The following is a 20,795-nucleotide window of genomic DNA, read 5'->3' as shown; positions in this document are numbered from 1 at the left end:
TGGCTGCTGCTGCAGGAAGACAACGCTGCGTCCTGATTGGTCCAAAGTTTGTAACCAGAGGCTACACAGTAACCTTTTCTCAGGCTGCTCTCACTGTGCAACACTGTAGTCATCATTACTGTTTACACAGTTTTATATACATTTATTTAACTTATTACCACGAAGAACAATATATAACTAAGAGTCAACAAACTACTGATGACATAATAATAAAACAATGCAACGGTTGGCTCTCACTGTACAACACAGTAGTCATCATTACTGTTTACACAGTTTTATATACATTTATTTAACTTATTACCATGAAGAACAAGATATAATTAACTCTGAGAGTCAACAAACTAATGATGATATAATAATAAAAACAATTTAACTGTCAGCTCTCACTGTACAACACAGTAGTCATCATTACTGTTTACACATTATTTATACATTTATTTAACTTATTACCACGAAGAACAAGATATAACTAAGTCTCAACAAACTAATGATGACATATTAATACAAAAAATGTAACAGGCTGCTCTCACTGTGCAAAACAGCAGTAAAGACACACTGAAGTCATCATTACTGTTTACACAGTTTTATATACATTTATTTAACTTATTACCATGAAGAACAATATATAACTACGATTCAACAAACTAATGATGACATAAAAACAATGTGCCTGTCTGCTCTCACTGTGCAACACAGCAGCAAAGACACACTGTAGTCATCATACCTGTAGACACAAACTCTTATATTTACTGACATAAAAATATTATAATGATATTTATTTAACGTATTACCAAGAAGGACAAGATATAAGAGTCAACAAACTAATGATGAAATCTTATGTATAATAAAAACAATGTTTGTGCTCTCACTGCACAATAAAACAGCAAAGATACGCACTGATCACAGCTACACTGAAGTCATAACTGTATACACCACTGGATCTTATATGTACATAATGATATGACAATAATGTAAAACTTTTATACAAACTATTTACACACAATGGATCTTATATTAACTAAGATGATGCTATGATAATGATGATGATATTTATTTTACCATTATTTATTCTGTCTGTCAAATTCAATGACTTATGTGCAGTCCATTTCACTGTATAGATTTTTCACACTGTATAGATTCTGTTTACACTGTAAATATTACTTTTAATTCCATTTACATTTTTATTTGTACATTTTATATTCCTTACATATAAAAGTTCTGCATGTTTACTTGTTGATGTCTATTTTTGACTGTGCTCTTTACTGCTACATGGCAAATTTTCCTGTTGTGTGACTACTAAACGATCATCTTCTCTTATCTTAAATTAATATTACTACCTATAAGAGTGAAGAAACCAATAATAACTTAATATGTATATTTAATACAATGCACCATACACAGTAGACTGACCCAATTCACAGCACCAAAGATACACCAAGATCACAGCTGCATAATAGCAGTAAACACTGTATACACACCCTGGATCTTGATATAATGTAAAACTATTCTCTACAAACTGTGTACGCACAAACACTGGATCCTATATTGACTAATATAATGATGATCAATGATAAGATAATTAATATACAGTGCAGGTGGAGGAATACGCCAATGTGCTCACTTTAAAGCCGCTCTAAAGTTCACAAAAATAGAAAATAGAAAATAAACAGGCTGGAAATAATATGACTACCTATGAGAGTCAACAAACTAGTAATAACATAATATGTATGACAGCTTCCTGCGTCCTGATTGGTCCAAACTCTAGCAATGCTCCAGCACTGTGTTTCACTCACTGCTCTCACAGGATGAAAGATACACTGTGATCACAGCTCAACCTTTGGGGTAATAACAGTAAAAACTTTACACAGATACACTGGATCGTATGATGATATGATAAAGATGATGATGATATTTTTTCCACAGTTTAAAAAAGAGAAAACATAGAAAATGACAAGATGAATAACATATATTTAAGAAGGCAGAAAGCTCAGTTCGCCGAATAAATGTGCAGAAAAAATATGACGACCTGTGAGAGTGAACAAACTAGTAAAAACATAATATGCAAAATAATAACAATGCTGCAGGCAAAAGCAATGCTGCGCCCTGATTGGTCTGAAGTTTATAACCAAAAGTTATCTTTTCTGTGGTGGAGTAGTAAAGCTCGCAGTTGTACTAGTTTCTCCACAGAGTTTCACTTTATTTCAGACTCATAGGTTCATTAGTATAAAAAAGAGAAAATAAAAACAGGACACAATACAGAACTAAAATATAGAAATACAGTCATCACATTTTCCAAGTCCGCAGGGATTAAAAATGCATGCACACTTTTGTTCCAATGAGATGAGTTAGTGTTTTCTCAGCTAAGGGTCAGTTAATCATAACATAAACTTATACATAAAATTCCTCAACAGAACATCAAAGGTGGGGACATGGTTATTGCCAAAAACATGTGACTTTTTATATTACATCATATAAAATTGATATTTATTACATTTTTGGGGGAAAGTTACTCCATTTGGCATATGAGGAATACATGTATAAGGCTATCTGGCAGTTCTAATCCACTGATGAATGAAAATGGATGTGCCAACAGATCCATTAATACTTCCTGCCTATTGCACAGTAAAATCTTGCAGAGGCAACATTATTCTACACTGATAACACACGCAGTTCACATTGATCTGAAAAAACACTCACCATCATTTTCCTCCTTCACCATTAACCTCAAAAAACCTCAGAATACTGTGTATTTTGGCTGGAATTTATCTCTTGAAACCACACTGTACCAACAAGCAGTAGAGCAGAGGTCTGACTGACCCTTTTAGCTTGAAACTGTCAGCTCAGCAGGCCAGAAGCCACAATTTACCACAATCAAGGGCTGCTGGAACAGATGGTCCTTCTGATGTGAAGACGGCTGCTTCACATCCATCTGAGCCAAACCGCCAAGGCAGAACTATGAGCAAGTAAAAACAAACCAGGTAGTAGAAGATGAACACATACCCTTCCCACGAATGATGCTAGGTACCATGTTTGTTACATAATTCAATACATTTCACAAAGAGCTGTGTTATTTCTGTAGACATACTGTTTATTGTGGTACAAGTGGACAGAGTAAACACTCCCATACTAATATTTAAACCAACAATAACGCCAAAATGAATACTACTACCAATACCAAAACCAACACTTATACTAATGCTAATACTAATACCAATACCAATACCAATACCAATACCAATACCAAAATTAATACCTATACTATTACTAATACTAATAAATATAAAGGGATCAATAAATGTTGATCTTATCTCTTGTCTTATGTTGTAATATAATGTAATGTATAATGTAAAAACTAAACCTCCTGGATCGTTCTGAGGGGAAACCATCAAATTTCAGAATAAAAGTATCTAAAGTGAAACCAGATGACTTTTTTTAGCTGTGGTTTCAACTGCACTAAAGAAAACATCTTCTGTTTATATTTTTCTGAAACTATCAGGCCACAAGCATACATCCCATTATCTACAATATATTATTTTATTCTCCACTCACCTTGATTTGTTGACTTACCCCCTACACCAGCCAGATGAGCTCATCTCTAATCACTGACTGTTTGTGTATTTTCTGCTTGCGAACACCTCTTCAGCAAACGTGTTCGCTCTTTAATCAGCAGCGTGTCAGTTTTATTTTGGCTTTGTTTACGATGTTTATAGCTTGTGTTTATGCCAATGGCTTCCTGTTGTGCTGTGGCTCTTCGCCGAACTGATGCGTGATTGGTCCAGGTGGCCGGCGCTGGTTGACAATTACGGCACAGACTGAATCATGATGTGCATGTTTACTCCAGAGTCAATGAGCTGGTGCTTTGGAGCGTTTTTGTCAGACATTCCCGACTGCTGTTTTTAAAGGGTTTACACTTCAAACCTGGAGCAGACGTGTCCTTCAATAGGGATTCCCACTGTTGTAGTTTAGTTTCATCTGTGGCCTGGAGTCATGTTCCAGGTGTATTTGAGTTAAGCCATGAGGGAGGGTTACAGGGAGTCTTACTGGGTGACAAGCCTGATCACTGCACTGAGAGGGCCTTTGTGTGTGTCCGCCCCACCCATGTCCTCCTTGGTCCATTTCTGTCTCCCCTGACCTCTCTGTCAGTGCCTTGGCCTGTCGGGGCAGGACGATTAAATGTCATGACCCCTTTTTTCCCTCCGTGCCATCTGACGACCCTGCTGTCCATTAACTTTCACTCAGCTTTCACCGAGATCCCTGGGTTATCCAGACCAGCTCTGATCTCCAACACCTGCACAAAAGACACACACTAAACACACAGAGGACTCATCTTCTAAACCAGGGAACCCAATACAAAGCAAGATGATAATCCAGATTTGGCCAGTGTTAGATCATGGAGTCGGTGCTGGTTGAGGTAAAACTCTGAATTATTCGCAGAATAAAATAGATATGCTGACCTCAAATGGGGTCATATTTAATTTGTGCACAAGAAGACTCCAAATGAGCGCTGATATGTTGATATTCCCAACAGCTTCACCTCCCCAGACAGTAATGTTAATATAAGTGTGTGTGTTGCTGTTGCTAAGCAGCAGTGTTCTCAGGAGTTAACCACTTGAACATCAAGCATACATCTACACAACTTCCCATGTCATAATAATAAGTTGTTTCTGTATTGTTCAATATGGAGAGCGTTAAAGTCTGTCACCCTTTATTAAACACAAAGCTGTGACAGAGGGGAATGTAGTTTTGCAGTATTTAAATAAAATAAAAATAAATATTAAATTTGAATTGTTTGAATAAAAAAATATTGGATAATTTGACATTTTCACCTGACAACGGAATTAAATTAAAAAAATCCCCATCGACACAATTCATCATGAGGGCTACATGAATGTGTGTACCAAAGTTCATGCTAATGAATGGAGTTCATGTCGTCCATACAGATAGTATGGTTAAAAATGTTTTTTTCTAGACACAATACCGGCTCTATAATAGTGAAGTCTGGCTCTGCTTCTTACCAAATGTCTTTCAATATTTCTGACTAATACACTCACATATGATGACAGAAGCTTTCCCTGACTGGCCTTGCAAAGTGATGACAAAGCATCCACATGCACAAACGAGCACTACCAGACAATGATGCATTGAGGACTTAAGAGTCTACCATGATAAAGATTTTTTGTTTCAACTAAACAAAGACATTTGGATCATCATCCCCATGGGACCATGTCTTTGAACCCTGAAAGTACCCATGGAACTGAGCCACTCAGTGGCTGGACTCCCAGTTGAGTCTCAGAGGTCCCAAAACTACAGAAACCACATTTAGGACATGGTGAAGGAATGGATTGCATTGAAATAAATACTTTCTGAGTTTCTTTTTTTTTTCTAAGTAAATATTTTCACTGGAGGAAAACCTCAGTTTGGCAAACATACAACTGGTTTCATACAAGATTTTCCAAATGGATGTGTGCATTTTTCTGAAATCTCCCAAACCCGATACTGTAGATTGAGGGGCCAGACCACCTTTTGTTTCATGTTTCACAAACCCCTGCTGTCCCTCACCACAGCTCCCTATTTCAAGGCTGTCGCTGAATAGCCAGCAAACCATTTCCTGACGCTCCGAGGTCACTGGATAAATGATGTTTTCATTTGACAACCCCGGGTCGCCACTAAAGGAGGGTCTTCAGAGGGAGCCTTTTGAAATTACAGTACTGATGAAGCGTGAGAAATTACAGGCACTTAGAAGTGATTTCATGAGCACTAGAGAGCAGGGGGACCACCCCTATGCAGCTCGGGTGAGAGGGAGTGATCGCAGTTAGTACACAAGTACACAAACACACAAGCCTTGTGTGCACACAGCTAATACATACACACATTAATAGCCAGACACACTAAGACAGAAAATCACATTCAAGTGCGGAGGCATCAGCACTATAAGAGGAGCTTCATCCAGGGATTCATCATGTGTACTGGATTGTTTATATCTATGATCATAAAAGTGACCTTGGCATTTTAAATTATAGCAGGATTAAATGGAGGCCGTATTCAGGAGCCAGTCATTGTTTTTTCACTGCTTGAGTTATCCTAATGGAGATCGGCTGAGACGGGCGATGCCCGAGGGCCGCCGGTCCCTCTCCACCCTTCCTGGGAATGGGTTTTTGGTCAGGATGGGTTTTGAAGGAAGCCTCTGATTTCTGCCTGGCCCTCTGCTAAATCCGAGTTATGTAGAGCTGGTTTGGAGCTGAGCCTCAACAATGATCTATCCCTGCAGCCGCTGAAGTGGAATCATTTTCATCATGGTCTACATTTTCACTTCCCAGGCAGGACTCCCGCTCCTTGTGCGTGTTTGAGATTTCAAAGCCTCATAATTTAATTTCACACTGTTTACTTTGGAGATTTCTGAGACAGTGCCACCAGTGTAAGACTGAATCATATAACCACAAACAAGTACGGTACCAAACCCGTTGATGGCAGGAGTCCTTCAGTCACTGCACTGAGCTTTTTCACACACCAGTGTTTCACTGCTTTCCTTTGCAAAAGGAGTTACACTCAAAGCCCTCCCAGCATGTCCGTCTGTCTGCTGTCTATCTCTGTTTGGATTCTGCTCCCTTTTCACCATCTCTGTCCAAAAGTGTCACTCAGCACTAAGTTGAGCAACAAGTGCATTCACGCACACATGAACAAAGCACGCTCACAAATGTCAAGTCCTAAAGCCCTTTGTAGAGAGGGAGGTGGAAGTCTGCAAGAAATTACAACCGTTCAGTCTCTCCGAAAGCTTTTTTCCAGTGCTCCACATCTATTTTAGTGAAACTGGCTGTGCGAAAGTCATTAAATTCAAGGGATTAGCTGATGTTTTGGCTAATACCCTGTTCACTCTCTTGCCAAGAGTTGTAAGAAAAGACTGATGTCACTGTCATATCTTTCATAAAATATAAGCCTATAGCAACAGCAAGGTGATGGTTAGCTTAGCTTAGCATTAAGACTGGAAGGTGCGAAACATGTATCTTAAAAAACTCAGTCAAACTATTACTTTAAAGCACTTAATATGATCTCTGGTATTCTGAAACCAGTAAAATTTGTATTTCTGCAATACGTAAGCAAAACAATGAATGCGTTTAGATTTATGGTGCTGTAACTACAAACTTGGTTTAATTTAACTATTATCAGCAGCATACTTTGTTTCATTTGCTAAGTCTTGAATCATGGCGGCCATCAGCCGGAATCAAATCTATTGGAGAGTGAAACTGACCAAACCATGACTGAGTACCAGGTCTTGATTACTCCACCACTTACCCGTGCACATTATGTCTGTCTCCACCCCTCACACTCCTTCATGTACACACATATATACAAATCTCATACTTCAAAGCCTTGCACTCATTGCCACGCGAAAGATAAACACGGACAGCCCTGCAGATGGTGAGTTTTCGGATAGAGGTTTCTCTGTATGTGCATGTTTGCCTAAGTGTTTGTGAGGGGATCTCCCGAAGCACGCTGGCAAAATAGACGTGTCTGTGCATTTTTTTCCATCCTAGACCTCTTGAGTTGAGCAGGAGACTCTTTAAAGAGGTAAGGGCTTCATGGCAGGTCTTTTTCACACAAACACATGCGCAGGATGTCATTTTAGGCAGAGCTGGCCAGCTTTATTAGCAACAGTTTACATGGATATCCATGACACTCCCAAAACTCTGTGGAAGCTCCTCCACATTATTCCAGGGCAATGGCAGGTTAATGGGAGCCAGGTGGACCCTCACTGCATTTCCTCTGACCAGGAGCACTTGATTGACAGTGAGTTGTGGCGATGAATCGGAGTGCAGCTACCCAGAATCAAGGTCGGAATGGAAACATGGCAATTCACGAGCAACAGCTGCTTTTCTTGGCCACAACAAAGAGACCATTTCCATTCACCTGAGACTACTCTTAATTGGAACGTGTGGATATGTGCACAGATGTGTATCTGGCTTTTCTCTCGGCTTATTTGTGGTTAACTGTGTCTAATGGTTAAATAGTATTGCAAGTCACCCAATTCTCCCAAATTTGGTGCCTGCTTTTTTTTAAGTCAATGCACTTAAAACAACATACAGGTAAGTGAACAGAAACATTGCAGTTTAGAGGCCTGTTCAGTATCACCTGTTTTTTATTTTGAAATGGTGTCATTACAAAGGTTCTCCAAAACTTGTGCAATAAATGTGCTGTTTCGATTGACGTGCTTTCTTGCCGGCAGTGGGTGATGGTCATGGTCTCTTACTGAGAGCTTCACACCAGCTTGAATGTTTAAAATTCAATAGATTAAAATACACCCTCTGAGCAGCACTACTTTGGGAAAGACTGGACACTACAAAATAATCGAGATGGGCCAAGGTTAGCATGCTTTAGAAGCAAGGAAATGATAGAACAAGAAACAAAACATGGCCATTGTTTCACTACTAGCTCTTGGCAAGAAAAGAAATGTCGTTTGATAAGCCATTTTCAGACATGACCTGCGGATAAAGTCCATAGAATTGCACCTGGACTTTACCCGCAGTTTGTATTTCACACATGCACAGCGGGAAGTTCTCTGCACAGATGCGTTCACAACAGCAACATATCCTCTGCATTATTAAGGCAGGAGATAGTAACGTGTTAATTACAACGACAACGTGATTTTCAACAACAAAATGGTGTCGCCTCTTATCAGCACAAACTCTCTAGAAATCTTTGTCTGTGTCTTCTATGTGTATGACTCTATGCCTTTTCACCAGGAAATATTTGTTGTTGTTTTTTTTAATAGTTTTTATGTCTGTGAACCCCTTCACTCGCTCGCTGTGAATTCAGAAGGTGAACTCCTGAAGGGTTTTCACATCGGGTCCTCCCGACTTTTTGTAGACTCTGACATTTGCGTTCACACCTCCTCCAGAGAAAATACAGAGAATCTGCGGAGTTCAGTGCATGACTGAAAGCAGCTTTAATAAACTCACGTTTCGTCTACATTCCTAGATAAAAGCCATTAATGTTAACATTAACAATACCAAGACTGATAAATAGCTCCTTTAAGGGTTCATTGTGTAGAATTTAGTGGTGAAGTTTCATGTTGCAGCTGAATAGCCCTCACCTCACCCTCCCCTTCCAAAATGAAAAAGAACCTGTAGTAGCCTTCGGTTGTCATAAAAACTAAAAGGGTGTTTAGTTTGTCCAGTTTGGACTATTGTTTAATACATGGTGGCCTCTGTAGAGAAGACCCGCTCCCGATGTAAATATAAAGTATTTAAATATAAAAGGCCCATTCCAGGGTAAAGAAAAAAACAGTTGAATTGCAAGAAATAAAATGCATATTGCTCACTGAGCACACTCAAGGGTTTTACTGCTTCAGTCCTATTTGATCTGCTAAGACCAGTAAACTATGGTGCCTATATGTTAACTAATGTTAGCAAAGAATATAGGCTATATAGATTTCTGTAGCAATAACTAAATAACTGTGCTGATGGTATGATTCATAAATTCTTGAAATACCAATTCCATGGTATTTATTAAAAAAGTAAAATAATGTAAAATCCTGAAGCATTGTGTGACCGTAGAATGAGCAAAGACACGGTCTTTAGCAGCATCAGGGTCATAACATATATCTAGAGCTAATACTCACATAAGGTTGGCTAAGGTAAAGTTTGCTAATATTAGCTACCTTACTCTACTGATCATATCCAGGCCAAGTAGGTCTTTAGCAGCAAAAGCCTGACAGCACTGACATTAAGGGTGTGTTTTTTTCTTAGACATGTTTTTGATTTGTAGATGGCCATTTATGTATTTTTTTCTTCTAGATGTATGACTTCATCAGAAGAAGAAGGTGAATACGATTTTTTATATTTGACACAAATTATAACACTAAACCACGGAAAGAATTATTTCAGTTCGGTAGGCCCTGAATCGTCTCCACCCTTTAAAATACTGAGATCATACATCATTTCATGTATGAAGGGCAAATTTCCAAATCAATTACATCCCGTGTTGCAACATTTGTATTTCACCAAGGAGATCAGTGTACATAGCAGCAACATTATATAACTACTAGCGACTCGATTCATGAAAAAAGAGATTATGAACGGAGCATGGGAAACAGATGCTCTATATTATCAGAACAGCTAAAACATATTCTGTTCCATGTGCAAGACCAGTTCTTAGAAGGTGATTGAAAATATAAGTCCTCACAACGAAATACTAATTGTTCTAGATATGCACTCAAAAAAAATGATTACAGTAAATCTATAGGCACCACTTGATCTGGTAAAAGAAGTCTGGAAAAGGTATTTCCTGTGAATAATTCATCCTCTGTTCATCATTTATAGGATAAAGTTATTATTTCAGCCCTGCTTATATGTAGCCTTAATATAGATGTCCGAGTCTATAAACACTGTACGCATACAAAGTGACCTCTTTCATCTCGGAGCCGTGATTGTGATGTTAACGGCTTGGCAAAAGAACATGACACCCAGGGTGACACGGGGATTACTTGTTCTATATTTAGTGTTTATGTACATGAATATTGGCAGGACAACTCTGTACATGTGACACACACACACAGGGATACAGTGATAATAACACAGATCTCCAGCACAGAACACATTTACAAGATGGGCTCTAGAGCAAACACTGGCTGAGATACATAAGGGAATGTCTGAACTACGACAGCTTCCTCATAAAACTGGAATTTCCTCGTAACAGTTATTATTGTCATCAATAAAAACAGACAATCAAAAAGAGAGACAAAAAAGTATAAAATAATTTAAAATCTTTCTAAAACATGTAGTGGATATGCAGCAAGAGATTTATACAATACAGGCAGCGACTGTATCTCCTCTGGTCAAGGTGATTTGAAACTGAAGGAACAGACAAATATGACAGACAAAAGCAAGTGTCATGCAGCAACAGAGAAACATACAACGTGAAAGATGATCTTCTTTGAAGTTCTGCCTCCCCGGTGGCAACATGATGTCAGGTCGACAAGCCTGGTAACAAAGCAGCTCACGCTATGGGCCGCCCAGACGTGCCTCAATGAAATGTAAACATAAATATACAGGTGGATATCTCTCTCTACAAACAGTTCAGTCACTGCCACAGGCCCATCAGCTGTGTGAGTAGTCAGTCTGTATACACTCCTTAGTAGAATATCACTTAGAGTTAAATAAACTTATTTAATATATATATTTATAATAGATTTATTCTTTACAGAGTCATTTAGCAGTATTTCCTTGTTTTCACCAGTTTGCTCTGGTATTTCACTGAGTGGCCACTGTGTCCCACTACGTAAACATCCAGCAGGTAGGTCTTGCCTGGCTCCATACCTGTGATGGTCTCTGTAGTCACAGCTTTCTGCAGGTTTGGGCTGTGGAAGTACTTGCACAGGACCTTCTCTGACTTCCTGCGGGTCTCTGGCCCGGCACACTGGTTTTGTTCCCGGCGTCTCTGCTCCTCGCCATAATTATCAGCCACCTCTTTGCGGTAAATGCAGTATTTATTGCGGTCCTGCGTGCCCAGCCAGGCCACGGTGACGGAGGAGCAGGTGCGCAGCTTGTCAAAGGCCTTGATGCGTGTATCCTCTGGAAGTGAAGGGAAAGGCTGCTTGCTGCTGGGTCTTGTACTGGCGAGTACCTTCAAAGTGGAGGCTCCTTTCCTGCTGCCTCGCAAACGGATCAGGTACTTGGCTTTTGGTTTTCCCCGCAATTGAAACTGCCGTACCCCCTCCACATTCTGGGAGAGAAGTAACTTTCCATCACGCCTCACCTGCACCTGCACAGCGTCCAGACATGTGTGGACAAACAAAGTGAACCTCTGATGGGAAGACACTGGAGCAAAGCGCAGAAACTTACTGCCTTTTCTCTTGATGAAAACATCCGATACTTTGCCGTCTTTCAGTTCCACTGTCTTCTGACGAGCTTCCTCTTTAGTGCGGGCAAAAGTACCCACGTATGCTGTGCTGGTGTTGGTGGCAGAATTCACGGCAAACACATCAAAGTAGTACTGTGTGTCTGGTTTCAGATCTGACACAGTGAAAATGTTTTTATTGCCAATGCACAACTTCTGAATGTCTAATGTTTTGGGCTTCGCTGTGTACGCCCGCGAGATCTTGTTACTTGTGAGGCCTCGATCTTTGCCAAAACCATTGTCAGAGGGAACAAAGCCAAAGTGCATAAAGTCAAATGGGCTAAAGTCTCTCCCAGGCTTTGGAGCCAGCATGAAGCCATCGTCAGAGCTGATCTTAGCTTCAGCAGCGCACATGCTCTTGAAATTGTGCTCCTTGTTGATTACTACACAATACTGGACAGGCTGTCCCATCAGAGAGCTTGTAGGCGTAGGCTTCCAGGCCAGGGTGACAGTGGTACGGCCCAGAGCAGTCACATCCACACGAGGGTCGTAGGGCAGCTCCGGGTACGGCTGGTCAGACTCTGGAGTTGTGGTGGCGTACACCTTGAAGTTGCTGTCTTTCTCTGTGGACAGCAGCTCCAGTTGGTAGAGGCCAGAGGGCGTACTGGTGGCCACGTACGACTCCACATCGTTACCCTTGTAGGTGAAGAGCTCCGTCCCTTCGTCTACGGTCACCTGCTGTTTCTGCTGGTCAAGGGGTTCAGGCTCTCCTGGAAAACAAATGGCCAACACATTAATGTTACAAATGTTTACAATGTTGACAGATATGTTTTGTAATGACCAATAGTTTTCCTCTTTCTCATTTTATTTTGTCTTTGATTAAAAGCCATATCCACCCATACTAAAAAATCCCTTTAGTAGTTGATCCTGTGAGGTTCCAATGAAGCTCTGCAAACCTCACGGACGATTAGCCCTTCACATGGCAGCCATGTTTTCACTCCAAACATCCCCTGAGCCAGCATTCACTGAGCCTTTCAGGGGAGCTGCGTTAGAAAGAGCTGCATTGTAGCGTCCACATGAGAGAGTCAGTCTGAGCTCTTACTGAGCAAGAAACCATAATATTATGTTTGTCAACCAGAAAGTGTGCTCAGAAAAATACTAAAAATTAATGCTCAAAGACCACCAGAGACATTTAGCAAAAAGAGCTGCATAGGCAGGAAGACTTTCACTTGCTGAACTATAGTGCGGAAACAAGTCTTGTAAAGTGCCAATAGAATTGCCTGTGTCGGGTCCAAACTCATCATTATTCTCCTACTTCAGGATGAATTATTTTCTCTTGAGGCAAAGTACATGTCTTCCACATTGCAACTACCCAATAAATCATTTTGTGATATTTGATTTGACAGGAGCACAGACACATATGCAGGTGCTGGTGTATTGACATTCAAATATATGCTACACTCAAAACCACCACTTTAGAAATTTGGCAAGATCTGATGCTGAAAGAACAACGTCCAGATGGAGAAAGTTGAATGTGAGGCAGAAGAAAGGAAAAAAAGGAAAGGAAAAGAGGAAGGAAGGAAGGAAGACAGACAGACAGACAGACAGACAGACATACAGACAGACAGAGAGCAGCCAAATTTACCTTAAGAAGACCAAGACAGCTTAAATAAAAGGGATGTAATGGCTTTGATTCACTAGGATGACTAGAGTAGAGCCCTGCTCTAAAATTATAGACGTCAGCTTGGGCCGAGTCAGACATCATAAGTGGTCAGACTAGACACTACGACTGTGACTTAATTAAAACCCACCAAAACACAAAGCCTAACATCACTGTGTCAGTTAATTGTGGTTGGTGGATAGTGATATTTCCGCATAACATGTCATTAACCTCTTCCACTGCTGTCTGATGTCAATTATACCTGATCCCTCTCCGCTGGCCTCTTCTGGCAGCTCCTGCAGAGTGAGTTTCCACTCCAGAGGAGCATCACAAGGTGTCACGGTCACAGACAGGGGTGTGTTGTCTTCCTCCACCACAAAGTAGTACCTGTGAAAATGATAGGCCTGATATGAGCACCAGCATTCATGTTTCATCATAGCTTGACGTTAACCTAAATAATGTGTGGGCTTAATGCATGAGCATCCTGCTGGAGACTGTCGCACTCAGTGATGTTACTGTTCCACCGACCTTGGTCTCTGTCCCTCTGAGCAGATAGACACTCAATTACACAAGAATGACTTTCTCATCTATTATTTAGTTTTTGCATCAACATAATAGATCATTTTACAGAGCAACATCTGATGTTCCCTATCTGCTTACAGTAAGTGGCCATCAGCAAGTTTCCCTCTGTGATTGTTATGGATCAGTCAGCGATGGAAGGTGGATTTAGGCCCTTTTTGCCCTCATAACAAAATGTGAACAGTTTTTAATGACTGTGATTAAGGAGTCCGTGTTGCTTTGTAGAGCACTCACCGTTTAGGTGTGTCCCTGAAGAGGTAGCCACTGATCTCAGCTCCATCCGGGATGACAGAGGAGTCATGGAACAGCGTCTTGTCTCTGATCTGCATCTGGAAGAGGCCTTCATCTCTCGTGGGTAGCTTCTGGGCCACAACCCCCAGCCCCAACAGCACCAGCAGGACCGCACTCCAACCTTTACACTGTCTCATTCTGAAAGATAAAGATAATGACTTCATTTACATTGTAAGATACTTCCTGAAAACAGACGCAGCCCTGCACTGGCTGTTAGTTTATTATGAATGATATTTGACGTATTTATATCTGATTCCATTACTGAGATAGTAATTTCTACATTAAGTAAGTTTTACATTTTAGGAAAATTACTTATTTGTTTTCTTGCAAATACTTAGATGAGGATAATGATACCACTCTAAATATGGAGCTACATTCACAAGTTAGTTAGTTTAGCTTAGCATAAAGACAAGACAACGGTTAACCTGCCTCTGTCCAACATGTGAGGGGTATCGACTCTCAGCAAGGACTCCAGTTAGCATACTTCCTAAAATGTCAAACCATTTCCTTAGAAAAAAAACTAAAGATAACTTTGATAAAAAAAACATAAACATGTTACTTTTGGAGAGAACTAATGTAGCAGTTTCTCCCTTTTTCCAATCTTTATGCAATGCTAAGCTCAGCTAATTGGCTGCTGGTTGTAGCTTCATATTTAGCATACAGACATGAGAATTATTATTATTATTATTGTCATCTCATGCAACTATTGCAGTGTATTTCTCAAAACTTTTAACGATTTAGTTATGTATTGCAAATGTCTATGTTTGCCATTGGAGGTCTCAATGACTTTTTCCTAATTTTCTTCTTATCCTAGAGTAAAGACGTAAATTATTCTGAATGACATGTACTTGGCCTCACCTCATTTTGGCACCTAAATGAAAAATTCCGCTTTACATTTTTTTTGTACTACATGTTTTAAGTTTTTAAGTTTTTACCTCAATTAACATTTGACATTTAACCTGGACGACAACCCACACACCATCTGTGAGCGAATCAATGACTGAGAGACAAAGAGTGAAGGGAGTGAATGAGTACCCCCGGCCATAGGGTGGAAGGAGGGATTAGGTTTGAACACTTGTGTGAAGGAGAAGACATTGCTTGGAGCGCCGTGGAACCACACCATTTTCATACAACTATTAACATAAAAATCCCCAAATCCATGTCGTTTAACTTTTATTGACGCTAACATAAAAGTGTCTGGTGGCTCAGATGGAGCCGTGGCTCAGGACAAGGTGCAGCTGACTGTGGCTTTGAGCCTCTCATGTATCCCCTGTCTATTGATTTGTGCCCCATTGATTGCAGCTGATGGGAACGCCAAATCCCTGGTGATTTAATCAGTGTAATGATGGCAGATTAGCCAGATACTTTACTGCCATTTACTGCAAGCGAGATGGTGTCCTTTTAATGACCTCTCTCCCTTTCTCTGCTCACCCTCCCTTATCTGTCTCTTTCCCTTGATCATGGTTTTTTTTTTTCATCAACAAATAATCCCTTTCTCTTTCACACATACACACATGGCCCTCCCTTACGCTCTGTCATTACATTTTGTCCCCCCCCCCCCCCCCTTTTTGCCTTCATAAACAGATAAGTAAAACCAGAGGACGCTCAGGGCCTGGACCAACTTCCACTCTACAAACATGGCTTCATTTCTACATTGTGGTCCTTTCAAAACACAAGCAGGGGGAAAAGGCCTTGACAGCTCCTGTCAGTGTCTCCGTCTGTGCTCGCGTCTGAGCCCAGCCTCCCGTTGTACTGCCAGACTTCAGAGAGCAAAAGGAAAGCCGCCTAAGTGGCACTTTGAGGTTTGACTCACACAGAGAGTGGAGATCCTTATCGCCTCGGCTTGTCTCATTCCACTTCAGAAGCGTGTCAGTCGGAACAAAGACGTGTCTATTAATACTCACGACAGCGCTGAGGTGGTATGTACTGAGCTGTTCAGAGCTGCCCTTCATTCCAGCATCCCCAAACACCACGCGGACACAGCGAGGACCCCGTCCCCCTGGCCAGCTCAGTCCACCACACTGAGGCCATTACACTTAATGTCTGCTATCACTCATACAGGAAGGGTTTTATCACCACTGTCATTAGCACATTAGATGTGTGCTTTCAATGTGCTCCTCACATGTGACGCTACTGATTTAAACCCCATGTCTGAGCCCTCTACTTCCCCCACATGCACCAAAGCACTCAGTATGTTTTTACAGTACTCACTGCAGAGAGAGGGCATCTGAATATTACAGCAGTTGTGTCGGGTCACTGTGGTTGCATGGACCAGTGCAGAGTCAACATGGTCACACAGCCTGCGCTGGATCTGCTTTTACATGCGGCCATGCACCATTCTCATGCCACAGAGTTCCCTTACCAAAATATCACATCAAAAACAGCTGCATCTGGAACAAATAAAGTCTAATGTTTAATTAGAACGGGGAAGAATGCATGATCGCAATTTGAGGAAGGGATAATTTTAAGGCAAGGTCACCCGCAGTCTTGTCAACTTTGTTTTGCTGTTGCTTTTTATCTGTTTACTTATACAGTTATAGCTTTTTGTTTCACTTTAAGTGCAATTAACAAAGTATTTTGGTTGGAAAACATCCTGTATATGCAAATTGTCAAGCTGTGGAATCTGGAGAGCTGTGAAATGGGATGAGGGGGGAAAATGGGAGTAAATAGTGATGGCCGTCTTAGACACAATCTGAGCTATGGCACCCCTTCATTTGAATTTATACGACTAGCAGCTTTTTAACCAGCGGTTATTATAAGGAAATGGTGGGTAAATGAAAAACAAAAGGTTCACACTATTGTCTTTACATCTCCCAGATGGATGCGATTTCTTCTGTGACATTCAACTGCAAATTGAAAGTCAGTCACCATCCACTGATAATTTAAGCAAAAATATGAATTACTTCCAACTATAAGGCTGCGCTGTTTGTCCACCTGATTGTGCATGTATCCCGCACATATATACTTAAATGTATGTGCACCAAACTGCCTCTGACCTCCCCTCTCTCCCCTCTCTCCCCCTCTCTCTCCCCTCACTTTGTTTAGCCCGTCTCCCTCTCCTTCCCTCCAGCTCCTTGTCAAGATGGATAAGGCTCCTGCCTGCTGCCACATGGAGCTCATTAACAGAACGGGAGGGAATAAAAGACAGTTTAATTTCAACACAAATAAAGAGACATTTCGGATTCCACCCAACAAGACGCCTGGCAGGGGCTCGCGGGACCTGAAGCCTCTGTGTTTTCTTTAAGGAAGTTTGAAGGGAGATTTATGTTGGGTCCTTGGTAGCGAACTCCATCACTGCTGTCACTTCAGGGCCAATGTGGAGTGAGTGGAGAGTGTGGAGGGCTGGGAGCCCAAGGATGGAACCGCACAGGACCTGGACCTGTTCTATTCGACAGGCCAAACCAGAGCAGGTCTGGTGCTCTTGGACAGCTAAATAGCTCATTAATGAATTGGTAGAGACTGTGGTAAAGGCTCGGATCCAAGAATGGAGATTTTTATCTGGTGTGCGTATGTCTATGTGTGTGTGTGTGTGTGTCCAAACCATGACATTCCTGCACTCGGCTCTGTGTATGAGTCTTAATCATCACTCAGGACCTGTCTACTTGCCATCCACAACATCGCTCACAGTTAGAGTTTCTGAACTCTCCACATCATCAAAACCACAAACGCTGGCACAATAGCATGATGGAGAGGAGAGCCCAGTTTCCTCTCCTTCCTCTCACCCTCCCCTCCTCCCCTTCTGCTTCTTTATAGTCCATCTCTGGGGCTTGTATTTAGCACTGCATCCTGGAATGTCTCTATGTGAGGAAGGGTCAGGTCGCCGGGCCACTTTCTGCGTTTTCAAATAGAATTGAGGGTGGGTGGGTGTTGGGGGTGTTGGTGGTGGTGGCTCTGACTGATGTGCTGGCATTGTGGCTGCAAAGGGGCGATTATAGATCACAACAGCAAATGCCCCATGGGAAAGTCATCCACCCTGCTCCCATCATCCGGGGCACACATGCACATGTATAGGAAATGAGTCAATCATGATCTCTTATGTTGTGCTTGGGGGGGAAAAGAAATAGGGGAAAGAGAGGCACAGAAAGGCTGTTCAGCAGCCAGTGTGACCGGGGCTCTGCCTCTGCTTGTGTCCGTCAGAGGGAGCTTAATGAGGGGCTTTGGAAAAAAATGAATGAGCCCTGGGAGTGGGAGTGCATGGGGTGTGGATGGGCTGAATAATTTAACAAGGAAATAAAAAAGTGCGTCTATAATCTTCCTCCAGTGACTCTGGATGTGTGACAAGAAGAAGGCAGCGTGGAGGAGACTGTATATACACTTACACTGAAGCCTGTCACTTCTCTGGACGCGCACGGCTATAGCAACACTGGCGGAATTCTTTCAGCCGGAGAGTTTTCATATGCAAATCACGGTTTAGTTACGGTATGCGACGCAGACCTTCCCCATTTTAAGACTTTTTTTTGTTCATGATTCATTCTCCTGAGAAAGTAGAAGGGAGGCAGTGTGGCTTCACCCCCGCTACTAAACACAGTTATTCATGTCCCTGCGCTCCGGGTATGTCTCTCATTAAACACCGACTGAGAGGAGGAAAAACACGGCGCTCACATGGAAACAAATGACAACACGATCTAAACTGTCATTGGATGTGTTGCCTGAAACCATAGATGAAAATTTCAACTAAATTAAACAATAATTATTCTCATTAAAAACTCAATTTCTGTGCGTAATGGGCTCTTACAGGTGCGTAAAAGCCGCCCGTGGGTAACGCAATGAGCCACATGTAACTAAAGTTCACCGCTTGTGAAGAACTGTGCAACTCTGCAGCCAAACGCGCGCACGGAGAGGATACAGCACACGGAGATACTATTGATAAATCGCCTTTATTGGGTGCCGTGTAACCTCTGGGAGCATGGGAACCCGCGGGAGGCACAAAAGCGAGAGGGTTTTCCAAAGTTCACCAGTTTAACGGATCCTCACCAGCGCCGTGCCATGCGCTGTGCTCCACTACAGCCCACAGCAAAAGAACCGAAAATTAAAAGAGCATGTGAGCCCGGGCTGGATTCAGATGTGTTTGAAACTTTTAACTTCCCGGAGTTGTAAACCGCAAAATCTCTTCCCCTCGGTCTTTTTCTCTCTGTGTGTCTGTCTCTGGCAGACGTTCCAAAGACTTTACTGGAGGAGTCTCTGGGTTTGTTTTGGGTGTGTGGGGATTTTCTGAACATTCAAAAAGAAATTAGTAGAAGAAAAGTTAAAGAACGCGAGGGGGGAGGTTTTACCCTAAACCCATAATTTCTAGAAACTGGATCAGACGCAGAGAGAAGATCGTGCGAAATACAAACATGTCCTTACCTTGCGGGATATGAAACGGCGAGGTTATGCGAAGGGTCTTGTTCTTAAACCACTCTGATATCACCAGGGTTTTTTTTTTTAAATAGGTGCCTTCAAAATGAATCAAACTGAAAGAAAAACGAAAACACAAGTTGTCCTCTTCAGCGTCCAGTAGTTTCCCCCAGTTTCCACTTCTATTGTTGGTGCCTATCAAGCGGATTAGGCGACTGCTCTGGTGCGTGTTTGCAGTTTTCTTGCGGATTTAACTGGTCCGTGGTGGGCAGGAGTGTGAGTGTGTGTGCTGAGTGTGTGTGTGTGCTGAGTGGGTATCCTGAGTGCTGGCAGTGCGTCCCTCCCCTGCCGCGCTGCTGCTATTGAAACCTCCGCTGGATTGGAGGCAGAACTGGTGCGAAACTTCGTCTTCCCTCTTGTTGAAGACTCCAAGACACAGAACCAGCCCACTCCCTCAGCAGCAGTTAGAAAAAAAAGAAAAGAGAGAAGCAGGGACCAGACAGAGTTAGTCCCCAGGTTTGACTGGCCCCCAAACCTTAAGCATTTACACCAGAGAAGGAAAAGGGAAACTTGGCACACACACACACATCACTTGAATTCTCCACGGTGCATGTTGTGTATAATTGTTCAAAGTCTGATCATTTCTGAATTGAACTTGACTTTAAATCTAACGAGGAATAAACCTGAGCGCGACAGCCTGTCAGGTGGGACCAGAGAGCTGGGGTTCCCCCTCACACTTTTTATTATGCTCTGTTTTCTGCGATGAGCCCAGGAAATTATTACTTTGGGCGAGTGCGCCCTGTGAAAGTCACGCAACCCTCGGGGCTATAGGCAAGTTTTATCACGGGCCCTGGTAGCCGTGCACGCACAGCATGATCATGACACACACCTCCTCTGCACCGCAGCTTTCACGATGGAGAGAAGAGGGGGGAAAACAAGTGGAATGTGACTAAAGACTTCACCAATAATGCAAAGTGTGGTGATGGTCCGGAAACTCCCTGTGAGGCACCAGTGCTGTTGTCTGTTCCTGTGTTGAATTGAAGCCCAAGGAAGCAAATATTTATCCAAGATAAGAGACACTGACTGTCTCAGAGCT

The 20,795-nt window shown here is 41.9% G+C and overlaps 1 protein-coding gene across 1 annotated transcript; it reads right to left on the bottom strand.

The window, feature by feature from the left end:
* Positions 1 to 10,476: 10,476 nt before the first annotated feature.
* ndnf (neuron-derived neurotrophic factor) lies at positions 10,477 to 20,117 on the bottom strand. Its single transcript, XM_034583466.1, has 4 exons — positions 19,709 to 20,117; positions 14,306 to 14,500; positions 13,755 to 13,879; positions 10,477 to 12,602 (listed from the first exon to the last, which is right to left on the bottom strand). The coding sequence occupies exons 2-4, from the start codon at positions 14,497 to 14,499 to the stop codon at positions 11,206 to 11,208; spliced, it is 1,716 nt and encodes a 571-aa protein (XP_034439357.1). The 5' UTR covers position 14,500; positions 19,709 to 20,117; the 3' UTR covers positions 10,477 to 11,205.
* Positions 20,118 to 20,795: the final 678 nt, after the last annotated feature.

Source organism: Hippoglossus hippoglossus, chromosome 4 (genome assembly GCF_009819705.1).
Source record: "Hippoglossus hippoglossus isolate fHipHip1 chromosome 4, fHipHip1.pri, whole genome shotgun sequence".
In the NCBI taxonomy this organism is placed as follows: Eukaryota; Metazoa; Chordata; class Actinopteri; order Pleuronectiformes; family Pleuronectidae; genus Hippoglossus; species Hippoglossus hippoglossus.
The sequence above is the reverse complement of the archived record's forward strand: the minus strand, read 5'-3'. Positions and strand labels throughout refer to the sequence as shown.